Consider the following 18,345-nt stretch of genomic DNA (forward strand, 5'->3'; position numbering starts at 1 on the left):
GGATTAATAGTTGGAAACGAACCGACTTTGATTGGAAATCCTTTATTTTCGTTCGATTTTATTTCAAAAACTGGTTCAAAAGCTTGGTAATTTTGTCGATCGTTCGACCGAAATGTAAATTTTATGCCACTATTAAAATCGATCTCATCGTTGAGCACGGCGAGCGTTTCCCTCGTTCATCCCACGTGTTGCCTTAATAGAGTATCCTCAAAATCTCAATTACAACAGTTCCTATTATCAACAATTATATAATGTAACGCGACATTATACGTCACAATGACTCATTTTTTTTTTTTTTTCATTATTGATTTTCATTGGTTCAACATTAAATTAAGATTTTTTTTTTAGCATGAAATATCCAAATTATAACCGAATTTATTATCTATGTGAAATTTATACGTTCTTATTATATGTTCTTTTATTATATTAATCATAAATATATTGCAATATTTTGCATTTTTCAATTATTCCCTCTTATAGATATTGTTATTTTCAATTTATTTTAACACTCGCTTACCAAAAATTCGATTCAATAAAATAATATCAAAAAAACGATACGTAACAATTTTTATAAATAATAAATAACTTCGCTAAATGAAAAAATTTTAACTTATCAGAATAGCGTTGAATGACGTATTGTATCTATTATAGAGATAATCTAGTATATGTATACCGCCAAATGCGGTAGAAACTACAGTGATCCGATAGTCGGTCAAACTTCACTGACTTAAGAAATACTCAAGTTTGTCAATGTTAATTTAAATCAAAGTTTTTAATATTTTTGTGGCGTGGCTCGGAAAATTCTAAAAATTTATTCGTATCGTGTACGTGGGATCGATAATCTTTCAATTACGTTGCTATCTTTCAAGATGCGTTGCTATTGTTGATCTTTCCTAAGAAAATTCTTAATTAAAACTTTCGATTCGATATGGATTTATTTGTCAGTTATAACATCACTGTACTTGTATCTTAATAAATGTCATCGATAAATCAAAATTTCACATGAATAAATAAATATTAAATTTATTTTCAAACTATTTGTCAATATACAGAGTGTCAAAATTTTTTGAAAAAACGAAATTACTGAACAGAAAACTTGATATACGAAAAATTAAATCGATTTAATTTATCAAGTTACAAGCAATTGAAGCTTATATTATGGTTCAGTAACTAAACTTTAATTTAAAATTAAATATTTTTGTATACTAATTTTTATGTTTCTTTTGCCTTCTAAAATTTTCCAAGGTATATGTGTATAAGTAAATTAATATAAAAATATAATATAAAAAAAAATTAATAAAAAAAAATAATTATAAGTGAATTATCTATAAATTTATTCTCATCCGTTCTTAGTTTATTTGCTATCTGTTATTATAAATATTGTATTTGAGTCTGGCAAGAAGTCCAACGAAAGTAAACATTCAACTTCTTTTATTTGATATATATCTATTACATGACTTTATTTGTAGATATAACATTTTTGATCAATATATCGTGTCTGTATAAAATCGATTTTTTTCGCAGGAAAAAAGTTTTTTTATAAGTCACGAACAATATATATATATATATATAAGGAAGAGTGTAATGTAAATAATATTCAAAATATGCAAGACAACTTCCTATGAATATGCAATTTTTTATTTTCAATCAACTTTTTTCTTGTGTTTTTTTTCTACATTCTTCAAAAGTGTTCTTATGTTTCTCATATCTATATTTATCGTCAACGATGATATGCAGAATGCAAGAAAAAAAAAAAAAATGAAAGAAACTCAATGTTTTCCAATTCTTTCCTCGAATCTATTTCTTTTCTAATCAATTCACACATTCATCCTCGTATATCGATTCTATAATAAATCTGGATACATCTCAAATTCGAAAATTATTACGAATTCTTTGTTTCAGAAATCGGAAAATTATGTGGAAGGTAGCGTTGTTGATCGTAATCCTGTCCGCTGCAACGGATAAAAGTAAATACTCAATCAATTTTACAATATAATTTCTTAAAATATCCCCCTCCCCTCTCCCTTCCCTTGTGATTTCAATCAATCGTTAGAAATCAAAAAATTAACAAAATTATATAAAAAAAAAAAAATCTCCCGATTAAAATGCGCGTAAATATTTAAAATATATTCATCGCAATATGAACCGCAACAGGTGTTGCAAACGACTGCGTGCCACGAAGTTTCGGGACGGATAATATCGTATGCGTTTGCAACTCAACTTACTGCGACAGCACGCCGGAACCAGAGCCGAAGAGTCCAGAGAAAGGTACTTTTCACTGGTACGTATCGAGCAGAGATGGCCTCAGATTGAGCTTGTCAAAAGGAAAGATCGGCCATTGTCAAAACGATGATGAATCTGTAACTCTGAACATCAATACCTCGAAGAGGTATCAAACGATCCTCGGTTTTGGTGGTGCTTTTACCGACTCGACGGGAATAAATATCAGAAATCTGAGCGAGGCTACTCAGGATCAATTAATCAGGTAATACAACGGATCGATAGTGAAATATCATCACTTATTCGATTTGAATAAAATTAAATTGGTTGTATGAACGATAAATATACAATAAAATAAAAATAAAGTGTACGACGAGTAACGAGACCTGTATTTAACCTATTCTATAGGGCGTATTTCGATCCGAAAAGTGGAAGTAAATATACATTAGGCCGTATACCAATAGGAGGAAGTGACTTCTCTACGAGAGCCTATACATTGGACGATCACGATGGTGATGCGACGTTGCAACATTTCGCGCTTGCTCCTGAAGATATCGAGTATAAGATACCGTACGCGAGGAAAGCTGTCGAATTGAATCCCGATTTAATATTCTTTAGCGCTGCGTGGTCGGCCCCGAAATGGATGAAAACTAATCATAGAATCAATGGATTTGGTAAGTTAACAAAGTATATATATATATATATCCTTTTTTTTCTAAGATAAATATCACGTTTTGAATAAGTTTTTCGAACGCTAAATACAACTTGAAACTTTCATTTGAAACACAGGTTTCTTAAAGTCCGAATATTATCAGACTTTTGCCAATTACATAGTAAAATTCTTAGATGAATATAAAAAAAATGGAATAGATATATGGGGTGTTTCAACTGGAAACGAGCCATTCGATGTCTATGTTCCTTTTGAGCGTCTTAACAGCATGGGATGGACACCAGAGCTGGTTGGCGATTGGATCGCTAACAACTTAGGTCCAACTTTAGCAAATTCTGAACATAATGGCACACGAATTTTCGTTTTCGACGATCAAAGAATAGGATTACCTTGGTTCGTCGACAAAATCTTTAAAAATGAAATTGCGAAAAATTATGTTTACGGAATAGCTGTACATTGGTACACGGATATATTGATTCCACCGATAGTATTAGATGAAACGCACAATAATTTTCCTGATAAAAAAATTTTGCTGACCGAAGCATGTGAAGGTAAGATATATATTCATAAATTACTTTAATCAATTTAATTAATTTAATTAATTATTAAAAAATTCGAATAAGTATACAAAAAAAAAATGCAAATTGATCTCAAAGTAATTAAGTCTATATAATCAAAAGTTGTATGTACTTTCTCTCATAAAAAATATTTTTGTACAGGATCTTTTCCATTGGAAAAAAAGGTTGTGTTGGGATCATGGGAAAGAGGAAAAAGATATATATTAAGTATAACGCAGGTAAAGTGATTAAGTAGTTACAATGATGAACATTTTTTAAGAGAGAGAGGATATTATTATACTAGTTTTAATATAAACAATTTTTACTTATAAAAAATATAATCTATTTTTAAGTATATGAATCATTGGGGAGTTGGATGGGTGGATTGGAATTTAGTTTTGAACAAAAATGGTGGACCAAACTACATCAATAATAACGTCGATTCGCCCATTATTGTAAATCCGGAAAATGATGAATTTTATAAACAGCCAATGTATTACGCTCTTAAACACTACAGCAGATTCGTCGACAGAGGGTCGGTCAGGGTTTTCATCACCAATACGATTGAAATTAACGCCGCAGCCTTTGTAACACCCTCGAACGAAATTGTGGTTGTTGCGTATAACGAGTAAATAAGAATTTATTTTCAATTATTTACAATCGACACAAGAGTGTGTATCATATTTATAACAATTATCTTGCTTTTCAGCAATAATGAAAAAACAAATGTGGTTCTAAACGATGTGGCAACTAAAAATTATATTTGTTTGGAATTACCCCCACATTCTATGAATACTGTAATTTACAACAGATAGAATGCTCGTTTGAAATGAAATATATTATTAAATTCTATTATGTTAAAAATGTAAAATAAAATTATATCGTATTATAAATAATAAATGAGAAGATGTATTATTATTATGTTTATATTAAAATAAAATAAATTAGCTGAAATAAAACTTTGTTCTAGTAAATAATGATAATATTCAAACAATATATTTAATTGTATATCATTAAATATATATCATGAAAATATTCCAACGATTACGATATATACACATTAAGGTGCATATAAGTAATTTGCCATAATTTTTTTTGTTAAAACAATTTGCAGATTCGTACTGATACAGATAAATATTCGTCTGCAAATATTGTCTATAATTCGCTCTCTGCAATAATTTGTGACAACGATCTTTGAATTTTCTATTCAATAATTCTATTCTTTTCTATTCTTACTTTTCATTCTATAATTATCAGCACGATTCAAAGCACAAATTTAAAAGTTTATTTGTGTTGTTTCTATCGATTAAGATATCGATCAATTGAGTAAATGAATATGTTAGGTATCGTTGCATGTTTTAATAATTACTTTTAAAAAAGAAAAAACAAAAACAGAAAAATTTGCGTGGTATATAAGCTCGATGTTTATGAAGTTAACATTTTTCGAGAATCGAGAATTCAATGCTTTCCTGTAAGTAGTAAGAATAAATGATTCAAGTATCATATATTTAAATATATCTTGCATTTTATGGTCATAGTAATTTCATTTATTATATATATTAAAAATATAAAAAAAAGGCTTTTTTGCGTATTTTGTTTCGATAAATAATTTTTAACATTTCAAAATTATACATACAATTCAATATTTTTTATCGCAAATTAATTTTAATATATTCTTTGTTTGCGTCAATTTTTTTTTTCTTTTTCATTGATTTTTTGCAAATATTTTGAACATCATTAAAAGAATAGAGATAACTGCTCAATTTACATTAGAAATGTGTCAGTTTTTGAAAAAAATTAATCCTAAATGATAAATTGAAATAAAAAAAAAAAGAAATATACTTGTAAATAATAATATTTGAAATAAATTACGGAGATATATGCTTTAAAAAATTTATTTAATTCTTCTAATTCTAGGATAAATTTTTTAATTTTTTTTTTAAATTAATTACACTTGTTATTTGTACATTGTGTTATATCTTATATTATCTTCGTTTCATCGAGCTATATAAATATAATTCCAGACTTTGTATAATATTATAAAAATATTATAAAAATATTTTTAATTATAAAACAAATAGTACTTTATTAATTCGTTATTAATATTGATAAATTTCTATATCTATTTCATATAACAAACATTATTATAAAGATAAGAAATAATAGACAACATACAAATACAGATAATATATCATTTATATGAATGGTATGTCAGTTTTACTTTATTTTTATTCGGAAAAATATAAAAGAAAACGTCTAGATAATTACATATCAGTCACACTTCTTCCCTCATAAATCTGTTCAAATTTTTAGCAATGAATACGAAACACGTCTGGACTACATTTCTACTTCTAATTTCTTTTTTCTTCAGAAAAAGTGAGTCGAATATAATTCAATTATACTGTCTAAATGTAAAAAAAGCCTCGTTAACAATCATCTTTATATCTTTAGAAAAATAAAAATTTATTGAGCCAATATATTGAGTAAGTCCGAGTCGTCCTGGGATCATCCTTCTTGCATCCAACCGATATATACATTATTTACTAAATTAATTTTTCAAACGATTAATTAAATTAAATTACAATTGTTTCAATTAATTATAGGTATTGCAAACGATTGTGCGCCTTACCGTGTGGATGACGAAATAATCGCGTGTGTCTGCAATGCGACATATTGCGACGGTATACCGGATGATAATCCGGAAGTACCTACGGAAGGTAATTCCTATTGGTACGTGTCAAATAAGCAAGGGCTGCGAATGAAGATGTCAGAAGTAAAGTTTGACAATTGTGAGAACTTCGACGCGAATATAACAATTATTATAGACAGTAAGAAAAAGTATCAAAAGATAATTGGATTTGGGGGCGCATTTACCGATGCCACTGGTATAAACATAGCGAAACTCAGTCGAGCTACTCAGGATCAACTGATTCGGTAATTCGATCTCTGCCTAAAAGGTTAACAGAAATGCACGATAATTTATTACTTAAAATACGCAATTTTTGAATTGTTTAGAGCGTATTACGATCCGAAAAAAGGAAGCAGATATACATTGGGTCGTATACCTATTGGTTGCACCGATTTCTCTACGAGGATTTACACGTACGATGATGTTCCCGGTGATACTTTGTTAAAAAACTTTTCCCTTGCACCGGAAGATTACAATTACAAGATACCATATATAAAATTGGCTGTTGAATTAAATCCTGAAGTGCTATTGTTCGCCGCCGCATGGACTGCTCCGTTATGGATGAAACAATTCGACAAGAATATCAGTATGTACGATAGTAACATCTTGAAGTGAAAGTTTAGAAAGTTAAAAAAAAAAGCGATAGAACAAATTCTTCTTTTTTCTTTCTTTATTTAATTAACATTTATATAAATTTATTATAATAAATTTATTATAATAAATTTTATAATTATTGATTAGCTTATTTAAAAGAAGAATACTATGAAACCTACGTTAATTACTTGATTAAATTTCTGGATAAATATGAAAGAAACGGTGTTAATATATGGGGAATTACACCTAGCAATGAACCGTTACTCGGTTTTATGATCGATAATCCAAATATTACTATGACATGGATACCCAAAACACAGGCCAATTGGATTGCTAACTATTTCGGTCCGACTTTGGCATCATCACTATTCAATAAAACGTTACTTTTAACCTACGATGATAACAGAAGTAAACTAATCGAATATGTCAAAGCAGCGATTGAAATTGGAGGAAAATATATTGCTGGAATAGGTGTACATTGGTATCTAGATTTTATTTATCCTGCAACTATCATAGATCGCGTACATGAGAAATTTCCTGACAAATTTATTCTTATGACCGAAGCATCCATATGTAAGTTCTCACGCTCAAATAAAGGAATAATTATCTATAATTATAAAACAAATATATAGAGAAATTTTTAATTGCCTTATTTTTTTTTAATCGTATAGTTAATTCAGTATGGAACTCTAGCAGTAAACTTAAATCAGAAGCATGGCAGAGAGGCGAAAAATACATTTTAAGCATAATAGATGTGAGAGAATTTTATTATAATTTTATTAAAAATTTCTTGAAAATTGATTGTTTGAAAAATTGTTAATTATTAAAGTATTTTATGTTAAGTACATGAATCATTGGTCAGTTGGATGGGTAGATTGGAATATGGTTTTGGATAAAACTGGTGGACCAACCGTTGTTAATAACAATCTCGACGCTCCTATTATCGTGAATCCAGAAACCGATGAATTTTATAAACAACCTTTATATTATGCTATCAAACACGTTAGCAGATTCGTTGATAGAGATTCTTTCCGAATTTCTATTACTGGTAATAATTCGGTCAACTCTACAGCCTTTCTTACACCTTCGGGAGAAACGGTTATTGTATTATACAATGGGTAACAAAAAATTTATTTTTCTATTGCATAATTATAGAATATAAAATAATGAAATACTTATTTTAATTATAAATTTTTTTTTTGCAGTCGTAGCTATTGATATTTTATTAGTTTTTTATTTTTTAGGGCCACTTCTACAAAACATATAATTCTAAAGGATTTGCAAAAAGATAGTAAACTTTGCTTGGAATTATCTCCGCAGTCTATGAACACTTTAAAATATAAATAATAAAAATTTCTTGAATATTACTTTAATCTAATCACGATTAAAGTAACAAGAATAAAAATCAAAGAGAAATAAAATAAATAAAAATATTTTATAAGCACAAATGCTTTCATATATTCTTATATCAAATTTTTATATAAGAATTTAAATAATAAATTAGATATCTTATAAGATTATTGTAAAAAAATAAAAAAAAAAAAATAATTTCTTTTAAATTGTATTTAGAATATTTTATATATAAAATAAAATAATCTATCTTAACTTTATATTTTGTTTAATTAATGTTATATTATTATGTATTAAGAAAGAGAAAATGATTTTAAAGAATTAAATATATATCATTAACGAATTCATTTTAAAATTATTTTAACAATGTTATATCTTTAGCTTATATGATATTCAAGTTATAACTACATATAGGTATTAAAAAGAAAATAATCAAATTGATTAAAATTTAATTTATGTATTGATAAATAATTACAAATGTTTTCATTAACAATATTTATGTAAATATAAAATCTAACATTTTAAGCATCTGGATAATATGATTTTGCCCAGCGGCCTATTTTTTTCTTTTTGGGATTTTCTCTTAAACATTTTGGAACATAAACTGGTTTATGATCATCTAATCTTCGCTTGTAAGGATTATAACCAAATTCCCATGGATCACGTTTCTTGTCCAAAGGACGAGTTTTATTATCAACTAAATAAATTTTTTGCCAATGATACATTTCAGGTATTTTGCTATAAGAATAAAAAAGAAATCAGTATGTATTATATGACGAGTGGTATTTTATATAATGATATATATAATTAATCTTAAATTTTTATAAAATTGATTAATGTAGTTAAATATTCATATATTTAAATACTTACAAATGTCTTGGTCTATTTGACATTAAGTATTTAAATAATTTTTCTAGCCATATTCTTCGCTCAATATCAGTAATATCAGCAAGATACTTTACAGAATCATCTAAATATGGTTTCATGTTTTCATTTTTTTTTACAGGTGCATTCATATAAAATGTGATTAATTGTTTTAAAACATCTTCATTAAATCCATAAATTTTTCCATTTTCCACTTTATCAAACAACATTATTGGTTGTGTTATCCAACATATATTACGTGTAAGATTATTATCTGCATGTTCTGAATGAACTAATGTAGTATTCAATTGATAAACACAAAATGACCAGTATTGACCATTTGTTAAAATTGTTTGTGATACTAATGGATATGTTATATCATTAACTGTTGAAAAACCTAAAAATTAAAAAAAAAATCATAGAATATATATTTGTTTGTTAAAATAGTTATAATAAAATTACAGTTATATAAAAATAATTTTTTACTTAAGCTAATTGACCTTGATAACAAGCTTGTGATAACAACCAACTATAAGATGCAAAGATAGCTTGTACAGTAATTGCTTCTTCACTTAAAGGTAAAGAATTAAAAGTCATATTATTTAAATTATGATATGATAATAAACCAAATTCAGAAGGATCACCAGGCCAAAAACCAGGTATACAAGTTGCATGTTTATATGCAAATTTATAACCTAGAACTCTAGGATTAAATTTGAATTCAGGAATAAGTAATTCTGGATTCAAAGACTGATTTAGAGAAAAAATCTCTCTTAAAGGAAATTGGTGTCTTAATTGTAAGATTGGAGAACCAAAGTATTGGACAGGTATAGTAACTGCATCACGTAGACGTTCTTTTTGAAATTCTGACTTCATTAGTGGTATTTTAGATAAATGCTGATGTTCTATACCACCTGCAAACCAAAATGCCTCCACTCTTGGTTCAAAATCTATTTCAGTTTCTAATAAATGTGGTGTAGTTGAAGACAGAACAGCTAATATTATTCGATTGATTTGAAAAACAAGTGATTTTGTAATAGCATTTTGCAATAATTTTTCTTTTTCTGTATCTATTTCCTCTGTTATTTCTTGTTTTTTTCTATAACATGAATTTACCAAATTAATTTTACAAATAATTTTAATATAGATATTTTTAACTTTATAAATAACTTTATTAATAAAATAATGTTATATTAAAAAAAAATTATTCTTATTATTATAAGTTATTACAATTATTCTTATTATTATTTTAATAATTTATACTTACAATCTATGACTATATTCAAAAATGATAATATTTTCTATATTTTGTTTAATAATTTGTACTAAAGTATTTATTTTTTCAGGTGTAATTACTGTATCATAAAATTCAGGTAATTTATTATTGTTTATAACATGAGTATGTGTAATATATTGAGCATGTTGTAATGAATTATACGGTATAATTCCTTCCATTAAATTTAATGATTTCCAACCATAATAACGTGGCATATTAATTCCTATTAACTTTTCCTCTACAGTTTCTAATTTTTTAATTTTATTGTGCCATTCTTCATTTTTTCTTTTAATTTTAGCTTTGTAGGATAAATCCAATATAGATGGATAAATTGCATTTTCTGTTTCATTTAGAGTCAAACTTGTACATTTTCTTATAATATTTTTTAAAATATTAATAGAAAAATTTGGCAATGAATTTTTTAAATTAATATACATATCAAAAAATAATTGTTATTGATTATATGGAGGTTATATTTAAATTTCTAATTTTATTACACAATAATTTTATTATTATTCATGTTTTATCACGGAATTTATATTAAACTAATAAATTATATAGAAAAAATGAATATTAAATATATTAAAGAAAAGACTAAGTTATTATATGTTAAATAAATATACAAATGTAAAGTACCAACAATAAGTCAAAAATATTTTATCACTATTACAGACATAATATAAGATAAACTTAACCTAATATTTAATGATTTCACTTTGTATCCTATATTCATGTTTTGAAATACTAATCATGCAGAAAATGTATTTAATAATTTCTATAATTATAGGAACTTAATTAATACAAAAACTGCTAAAGTCAACAAATTTTAAAAATAATTTCTTTAATTATATTCTATCATAGATATTTTTATGTTTGGATTGTATTTATAGATCTTTTAGTTACAAATAGATAAACTTATGATATAGTCATATAAATTGTATTATTTATGAATTAAAAATTATATTCTTTATTACAATATAAGATAAAAAATAATATTAATTTATGATTTTTTTTTATAAAAATATTATTTATAAATAATTTGAAAACGTTACTTTTAAAATTATTAAAATTTTTAATCAATATATTAAAAAAAGAAATGAAATTAATTAGAATCAAAGTCGTTTCTTAGGTGCATAAATCTTGTACAGCAAGTATAGAAGAGAGCAAATAAAAAAAGAAAGCAAAGAAAGACAAATAATTGGAAAAAGATATAAAAATAAGATAAAAATTAAAAAACCCGCGCCAATTTTAGAATGAAACATATGAAGATAATATAGCAAACAATGAAAAAAAAATAGAAATAAATAAAAATTGACTATTAATACCATCTTATAAATTCCAACATTAATCATTTTAAGATCACTCAAGAAATGGTACTATTATACTTTTAATTTTCTATTCTAGTTTGCCTTTGATATTCAAAAAATGGCATTGAAAATAAATTCATACTCTATCTTCCTTTATTATTTGCTATTTTTTTTTCATGTGCAGCATTCTCGAGATAGCGCTAACTCCTAAATTTTTATAATCTCCAATCTCAATCCTCTATTTATTTTCTATTATTTTTTATTATTTTTATTTCTTTTATTTATTTCTATTATTTCTTCCTCTAATTCTATACTTGTTTTTGGCGCGTAATCACAAAAGTATTAGAAATTGAAAATATTTTCATTTTTTTTTCAAAACTGCAATGTATTTTAATTTTTAATTAAAAAAATATAGAATATAGAATATTGAAAATAGAATTACCTTCTTAACTTTATAATATAATAATGTAATTTAATATTTTGTGTATTAACATAATTTATTAAAATTGTTATTATTTTATTATAAATAAATATTAAATTTTTAAATAATAAATAAATTTAAAATTTTAAATAATTATTGATTTTTTAATAATACATAAAAAATAAATGATCTTACATTTAAATTACATTTAAATTATTTACATTAAATTTATATTTTATTATATTATTATTATATTAAATTTAAATTCGTAATACAAATTAATGTTTCTTTTTTATAAATTTCGAAATCAAATTTTAGGAATACTGTAATATAGTTTATCTGTCTCAATCAAATTTGGTATTACTGCATATTATATATATAAATGTATTATATCCATTAGAATGTATTATATTCATAAGAAATGTACGTAACAAATTATTTTCGGTTATAAATATTTAAAAAATTTAAAATATTATTTCTAAAATAAGTGTTTTAAAGTCTTAATATCCTAAATTTGATAAATTCAAGATGTGCTAATTAAAAAATATGTTATAATTTCATACAAAAATAAAGAAATTAATTGAGAGGTTAAGATCATTAAAAAATGCCGCAAGGAACAAGAAAAAAACCATTTAGTGGTAAAGCTAAAAAACAACAACTACAAGCCAAAAAACAACGACAATCTTCGACTTTATTTGGTATATATAATATAAAGTTAACTAATATAATAACTTAAATAATATATATTTATATATTTTATATTTTTATTTATATTTCTCGAAAATAATTTATTTTATATTATGTACAATTAGCAACAGAAAATTATAATACATCCAATGAAGACAAAATAAATCATTATAGTGGTTTTGAAAATAATGCTATACAAAAAATTAATAAACAGCCAAAAGATAATAATTCTTCTAAAAATAGATATACTTTACAATTTTTCCATGAAAGTAAAGAAGAACTATTAAAACGAAAAGAACAAGCTAGAAATGCTATTGAAGCTTTATCTCTTAAAGATCAAGAAATTTCTAATAATTATTTTCCACCTGAAATTAATATGCCAAAACGACCACCTTGGAATTTCAATATGTCAAAAGAACAATTAGAATTAAGAGAACAAAAATATTTTACTGTAAGCAATTATAATTTTTACTTATATTTATTCAAAAATAAATTCAGTATCAACTAATAAGTTGTTATTTTTAGGAGTATTTAAAAAATATTGAGAAATTAAGTTCTGTAAGTTATTTTGAATTAAATTTAGAAACTTGGAGACAATTATGGAGAGTTTTAGAAATGTCTGATATTTTATTAAGTATTGTTGATATTAGGTATTGTGTTTTAATGTTTCCGCCATATTTATATGAGTATATAACAAATGAACAAAAAAAAGATATGATTTTAGTTTTAAATAAAGTTGATTTAGCACCTCCAGCTTTAGTAATAGCATGGAAAGAATATTTTCGTACTGTATATCCAAAGTTACATATTTTAATGTTCACATCATATCCTACTTATAATTTACGTGGAAATACAAATGAAACAGAAGGAATAAAACAAAGACGTAGAAAAGGAAAACTTAAAATGGCTGCAGAAGGAGCTCAAAAATTGTTAGATATTTGCAAGGAAATTGTTGGAGATAATGTGGATTTAACTTCTTGGCAAAATAAAATTAAAGAAGAAATGGAAATGGAATTTGATTTAGATGATGTTGATCACAAAGACAATGTTACTATTGAAAAAAAAGATACAAGTTATTTTAAACATGAGCGCTATAAAAATGGAGTTTTAAGTATTGGATGTATTGGAACTCCAAATGTTGGAAAATCATCTTTAATGAATGCATTAATGGGTAAATTTTTTTTTATAATATATTTAAAATGTAATAAGTAATAATATGTAAATATCTCATTTGTTGAATATCTTTCATAGGAAAAAAAGTTGTTAGTGTATCACGTACACCAGGACATACAAAACATTTTCAGACTATATTTCTTACAAAAACTGTTTGTCTCTGTGATTGTCCAGGATTAGTATTTCCATCTACAGTACCTAAACAATTGCAAATATTAATGGGATCTTTTCCAATAGCTCAAGTCAGAGAACCATATACAACAATTAAATTTCTAGCTGAAAGAATAGACTTACCTAAAATACTTAAACTACAACATTTAGATAATGATGATACATGGTCTGCTATAGATATTTGCGATAGTTGGGCTTCTAAACGAAATTTCATTACTGCACGAACTGCTAGACTTGATACTTATAGAGCAGCTAATTCATTATTAAGAATGGCACTTGAAGGAAAAATTTGTATATATGTATATCCCCCGGATTGGTTTCTTAATAAAGGTTATTATTATTGTAGATTAATATAAATAATTTAAAAAAAATAATAATTCTAAAAAATAATAATTTATATAATCATACAGAAAAATGGGAGAATCATTCGGAAGTTGAATTAGTTAGATGGATTCAAGCTAGGAATAAAGAAGAAGATATTAACAATGCAAAAAAAATATATATCTCATCTGAAGATGAAGATGAAGAAGAACACTTAGAAAATCAAAAACATCAAAAAAGAATATCAAAAGATACTTGTGATAATTTTGAAGATTCTGATGAAACTACAAGTGAGGAATTAGAATTACCAAATGTAGTTAATAAATTTGAAGCATTATCAACAGATATATAAAAATATTAATTGTTCATTGGTCAATAAATAATTTTTATTTATTTCTCAATACACATTATATATGTTATCTATTTACAACAAAATAGGCTATAATGTTTGTAACGAAATATTTGATAAGTAAAAATATTATGTATATTACACGCATTATTGTACTGCATCTAATGATTTTTAATCATTTATTGTACTGCTCTTTTATGTACATACTAGCTTTTATTACTGATTCGTTGGTCCATTATACAGCAATTATTTATTTAAAAAAGCTCTTTTATGTAAAAGCATAATCTATTTTAAATTGTTTTAAAATTGTTTGCAAAAGAAAGAAAAATATTTGGATTATTAAATAAAAAAATAAATGTTAATTGTTTTAAATTTTGAGGCCTATGATATTTATATGATAGAATATAATCCAATATGTATAAATGTTAAATGTTGAAAAAATAAGATTTTTAAATATAATATATTGATATATATTTCTAGTGGACAAAACTATCTTTAAAATATTCAAAGTTATATTTCTAATATTAAATAATAATTTAACTATATTCTATATTCTTTTTTTTTTTATCAAAATATCATGTTTTATTATTTAAAGTATCATGAGCATATATATAAATAAAATTTGCAAGTAGTATTTTTATGCTCCCAATAACTTTTTAACAGAATACCCAGGTATAGCATAAAAGAACAATAATACAAGTACTATTAAACCAATTATTATAAAAGCTTTCAAGATTGCTAATTTATAATTGTGCCATATAATATATTTAATAGATTTCAAAGGATTCATAAACCACATGAAAGATGCATCAGGTCGGCTGAAATATAAAACAAACTAATTAATTAAAGATATATTTAAAAGCTAATAGATTTACTGTGAAAAAAATTGTATTCTAATTTTAATAAATAATAATAATTTTGAATTCAATATTCAAAATTTTTTAAATTTATAATATTTAAAGGCAAATTATGTTATATAAATATATGTTAAGAAAATAATAAATTCTTTATTTATATAAATTGATAATATTTCTTACTTTGGTTTCTCAAGTGGATCCGGATCATTTCTTCCAAATCCTGCAGGATTTTTTTCAGCTTCTTCTTTACTCAATAAATGAATTTCAGCTTCTACCTTACCCTGCAATATTTTTAATGTGAAATAATTTCCAAGTTAATGTGAATCATAATTAAAATTAAAATATGAATATGAATTAAAGTTTACCGTCAATTCCATATCCTCATTTTCCTTTTTGACATAGAAAGGCCACCAGCCTTTTATCCGTTTTTGTTTAAAAATATTTACAGTTGGCACAGACCCATCGGTCTTCAACATGCTTAATGTACAAAGTTTGCTATTCTTTGCACCTCGAGGAAATCGATTTAAATCAAGAGTAATAGCACCCAAAAAATCGTCGGCTGAAAAGTGATCTGCATCCCAAACCTGTATAAAATGGATTGGAAATATGAAAATAATATATATGAATATAAATATGAATTTTTTAAATGTAATATATATATATATCTTATATATATATATACTTGTAATTCTAAACGAGCTGGAATCTTGCATTCAGTTTCATCCCAACTAAAAAGACTCTCTTTGCGATTGATAACAATTTTCTCTTCTGCTACGAGATAATCAAACGGAAATATAAAACGCCAATTGAAATTTCCTTCTCCGGTTAAAGAACGATAATGAATATCTGTGGACTGGCAATCTTCTGGACCTTTTAACCATCTAAATCATGGGGAAAAAATTACAATTAATTTAAATTCAAATTGCAGTCAATTTCCATTTTGTAAAAATTATACAAATATTATACCCTTTGACATAAATGTCGCTCATTTTTTCACCAGTAAAAAACGCATCATCTTCCAATACAACATCGTCTGTGTTCCATATAATAATTCGAAGCTCGTAACTTTTAGGCTTTCTCGGTGAAATATCGATCGATGGTCCTGGTGAAGGCATATCCATGGGAAACATATCAACCCACATTTCCAACTTTCCTTGTTCGATTCCTGGTTTTTCGGGATTATAAAGTGGACGTGTCTCCACATGTTCAGGAACCAAGGCACAACCGATTCTTGGAAGAGCATGCCATTGATGAAGAACTGCCAATGCAAGATGCTCTTCTATGCCTAGAAAAACAAATCATTGTAACAAAAACGATGGTGTTTCCATTACTTTAAATTTTATTTACCTTTCGAATGGACATAGCATTCCATTTCTTCGTTAGATAAAGAAAACGTTTTTCTTCCAATTGATACTTTTCCGTGTGAATATACTGGTCCATCGATCTTTCCCTCTTTACAAAGTTTTGACAAGATTTGCGTTGGTTTCATCGCATCTCTCCATTTATTGTAACCAGATCTGAAATATAACAAAAAAAAATTAAAAAAAAAGTCTATCATTTATTACAACATTTCAAAATATTAATGAAAAACTTACTCGTCATATTTTTTGGCTAATCCACAAGTAGCACGATGCCTACTATAAAATCTATTTTCCAAATCGATTTTTGTTTCACCAATCATATCATCGGTGCCGACTAAGTCCCAATCCAATACTTGGACAGTCAACAACGAATCCTGTGGAAAGGTTGCTTCTATTTCGAAACACCTTGAAAATAAAATGTATTGAAATGTAATATTTCGATATGAAAAAATTTTATACATACTTGCCAAAAACAGGATTAAGCTGTTTTGATACGTAATTCTCTTTATCACTGATTCTTTTATTGCCCAACTGCAGAACGACGTATGGATCCGCTTTTCCATTCAAATCACAAGGATGAAGATCGTTTGCCTTGACAATATAGACTCGTACCAATACATGAATCGGCTCGTTCGAAGGTACACCTTGGAAAAAACCATATTGCGGGTCGAAGCCCATAACCGTGTGATCTATTAAATCTTTAGGAAGAGGCCATTTATAAACTTTTAACGCTCCTTTAAAGCATCCAACTATTCTAGACTCGTCTTCAGGCTCATCTCCAGTTTTTTTTCCTCTGTATAATTCGAATGTGTGCAACCATTCCTTGAACTGTTCGAATTCTGGTTGAGCTTCTAATTCGTTCGGATAAATTTTCAACAATGCTGTTTTCGGAAATTTCCGGTAAGTTTGCTTAGGACTAAGCTTCGAAACAAACTTCGCTGTATTTGCTGTCGACTTTAGGCCAAATAATTTTTTCGCGGTAACACCAGGACTCTTGTCGCCCGATGGATTCACTTGATTCTGATTGCAACTTTCCTCCATGTAATTTAGAACAGTGCCATTCGCTTGTGTTTGAAACATCGGTTTCTCTCTACGAAGTTCCTTATTTTCTTCTATCATGGCTTCGATAGAGGCAAAGTATTTCGTCCACCAATCTTGACAACCTTCCTCGTCCTCGAAAATACTGAAATCTCCTGACAGATTTCGTTCGATTTTACTATTCTATTTTTTGATTTTACATGTATAATATACTCACCCATACTTCCATCGTTGACTAAACTTTGCTTCTTTTTTATGTTTTGTTCCGTTTTATCTCTCTTCGTTGGCCAATCTTGCTCTAGACCTAGAGTAATGATCGCATCTCCGATACTAAATTCAAGATCGGTTAAAGATTCTGGTAAAGATGCGTATTGATATTTGATTTTTGATGTATCGAAACCTAACATAAAATTGTGAAAAATATAATATATATATATATA

At 26.1% G+C, this 18,345-nt stretch overlaps 5 protein-coding genes across 10 annotated transcripts in view; 3 read left to right on the forward strand and 2 right to left on the reverse strand.

The window, feature by feature from the left end:
• LOC102677528 (lysosomal acid glucosylceramidase-like) overlaps positions 1-4,368 on the forward strand; it is a 19,550-nt gene extending 15,182 nt beyond the window's left edge. For 2 of the 4 annotated variants that reach the window (XM_006617541.2, XM_031511414.1), the window contains exons 2-8: positions 1,903-1,967; positions 2,155-2,485; positions 2,629-2,894; positions 3,010-3,441; positions 3,610-3,686; positions 3,801-4,075; positions 4,157-4,368. In XM_006617541.2, the coding sequence (XP_006617604.1) occupies positions 1,916-1,967; positions 2,155-2,485; positions 2,629-2,894; positions 3,010-3,441; positions 3,610-3,686; positions 3,801-4,075; positions 4,157-4,262 (1,539 nt within the window). In that variant the 5' untranslated portion in view covers positions 1,903-1,915 and the 3' untranslated portion in view covers positions 4,263-4,368. Of the gene's footprint in view, positions 1-700; positions 743-1,245; positions 1,254-1,902; positions 1,968-2,154; positions 2,486-2,628; positions 2,895-3,009; positions 3,442-3,609; positions 3,687-3,800; positions 4,076-4,156 lie in introns of those variants that run through there. The other 2 variants (XM_006617545.2, XM_006617543.2) reach the window with 2 other exon arrangements.
• Positions 4,369-5,718: 1,350 nt separating this feature from the next.
• LOC102677393 (lysosomal acid glucosylceramidase-like) lies at positions 5,719-8,119 on the forward strand. Its single transcript, XM_006617540.2, has 7 exons — positions 5,719-5,823; positions 6,051-6,381; positions 6,463-6,722; positions 6,878-7,303; positions 7,402-7,484; positions 7,574-7,848; positions 7,975-8,119. Exons 1-7 carry the CDS (start codon positions 5,763-5,765, stop codon positions 8,075-8,077), a joined length of 1,539 nt encoding a protein of 512 aa, XP_006617603.1. The 5' UTR covers positions 5,719-5,762; the 3' UTR covers positions 8,078-8,119.
• Positions 8,120-8,495: 376 nt separating this feature from the next.
• Positions 8,496-10,921, reverse strand: LOC102677260 (39S ribosomal protein S30, mitochondrial). The gene is made up of 4 exons (XM_006617539.2): positions 10,212-10,921; positions 9,445-10,043; positions 8,951-9,341; positions 8,496-8,818 (listed from the first exon to the last, which is right to left on the reverse strand). The coding sequence occupies exons 1-4, from the start codon at positions 10,655-10,657 to the stop codon at positions 8,602-8,604; spliced, it is 1,653 nt and encodes a 550-aa protein (XP_006617602.1). The 5' UTR covers positions 10,658-10,921; the 3' UTR covers positions 8,496-8,601.
• Positions 10,922-12,326: 1,405 nt separating this feature from the next.
• On the forward strand, positions 12,327-15,006 carry LOC102678721 (guanine nucleotide-binding protein-like 1). Its single transcript, XM_006617550.1, has 5 exons — positions 12,327-12,646; positions 12,761-13,086; positions 13,161-13,806; positions 13,887-14,309; positions 14,390-15,006. The coding sequence occupies exons 1-5, from the start codon at positions 12,553-12,555 to the stop codon at positions 14,650-14,652; spliced, it is 1,752 nt and encodes a 583-aa protein (XP_006617613.1). The 5' UTR covers positions 12,327-12,552; the 3' UTR covers positions 14,653-15,006.
• Positions 15,007-15,204: 198 nt separating this feature from the next.
• The window catches only part of LOC102678851 (otoferlin-like), a 19,902-nt gene continuing 16,761 nt past the window's right edge, over positions 15,205-18,345 (reverse strand). For all 3 annotated transcript variants that reach the window (XM_031511398.1, XM_006617552.2, XM_006617551.2), the window contains 9 exons: positions 18,123-18,324; positions 17,331-18,060; positions 17,102-17,272; positions 16,854-17,023; positions 16,473-16,791; positions 16,189-16,387; positions 15,872-16,090; positions 15,687-15,787; positions 15,205-15,467 (listed from right to left, as the gene is read on the reverse strand). In XM_031511398.1, coding sequence (XP_031367258.1) covers positions 15,287-15,467; positions 15,687-15,787; positions 15,872-16,090; positions 16,189-16,387; positions 16,473-16,791; positions 16,854-17,023; positions 17,102-17,272; positions 17,331-18,060; positions 18,123-18,324 — 2,292 coding nt within the window. In that variant the 3' untranslated portion in view covers positions 15,205-15,286. The remainder of the gene's footprint in view (positions 15,468-15,686; positions 15,788-15,871; positions 16,091-16,188; positions 16,388-16,472; positions 16,792-16,853; positions 17,024-17,101; positions 17,273-17,330; positions 18,061-18,122; positions 18,325-18,345) is intronic.

The sequence above is a fragment of the Apis dorsata genome, unplaced genomic scaffold (assembly GCF_000469605.1).
Source record: "Apis dorsata unplaced genomic scaffold, Apis dorsata 1.3 scaffold_315, whole genome shotgun sequence".
NCBI lineage: Eukaryota > Metazoa > Arthropoda > Insecta > Hymenoptera > Apidae > Apis > Apis dorsata.

Excerpts from the sequence above, each read along its gene's own strand:
- LOC102677393 (XM_006617540.2), top strand. The coding sequence starts at position 5,763 with ATGAATACGAAACACGTCTGGACTACATTTCTACTTCTAATTTCTTTT. Across the intron at positions 6,382-6,462 it reads ACTCAGGATCAACTGATTCG|AGCGTATTACGATCCGAAAA; the intron begins GTAATTCGATCT and ends TGAATTGTTTAG. Across the intron at positions 7,485-7,573 it reads ACATTTTAAGCATAATAGAT|TACATGAATCATTGGTCAGT; the intron begins GTGAGAGAATTT and ends TTTTATGTTAAG.
- LOC102678721 (XM_006617550.1), top strand. The coding sequence starts at position 12,553 with ATGCCGCAAGGAACAAGAAAAAAACCATTTAGTGGTAAAGCTAAAAAA. Across the intron at positions 12,647-12,760 it reads ACAATCTTCGACTTTATTTG|CAACAGAAAATTATAATACA; the intron begins GTATATATAATA and ends ATGTACAATTAG. Across the intron at positions 13,807-13,886 it reads TTTAATGAATGCATTAATGG|GAAAAAAAGTTGTTAGTGTA; the intron begins GTAAATTTTTTT and ends TATCTTTCATAG.
- LOC102677260 (XM_006617539.2), bottom strand. The coding sequence starts at position 10,657 with ATGTATATTAATTTAAAAAATTCATTGCCAAATTTTTCTATTAATATT. Across the intron at positions 9,342-9,444 it reads ATCACAAGCTTGTTATCAAG|GTTTTTCAACAGTTAATGAT; the intron begins GTCAATTAGCTT and ends TTTAATTTTTAG. Across the intron at positions 8,819-8,950 it reads TCAAATAGACCAAGACATTT|CAAAATACCTGAAATGTATC; the intron begins GTAAGTATTTAA and ends TTATTCTTATAG.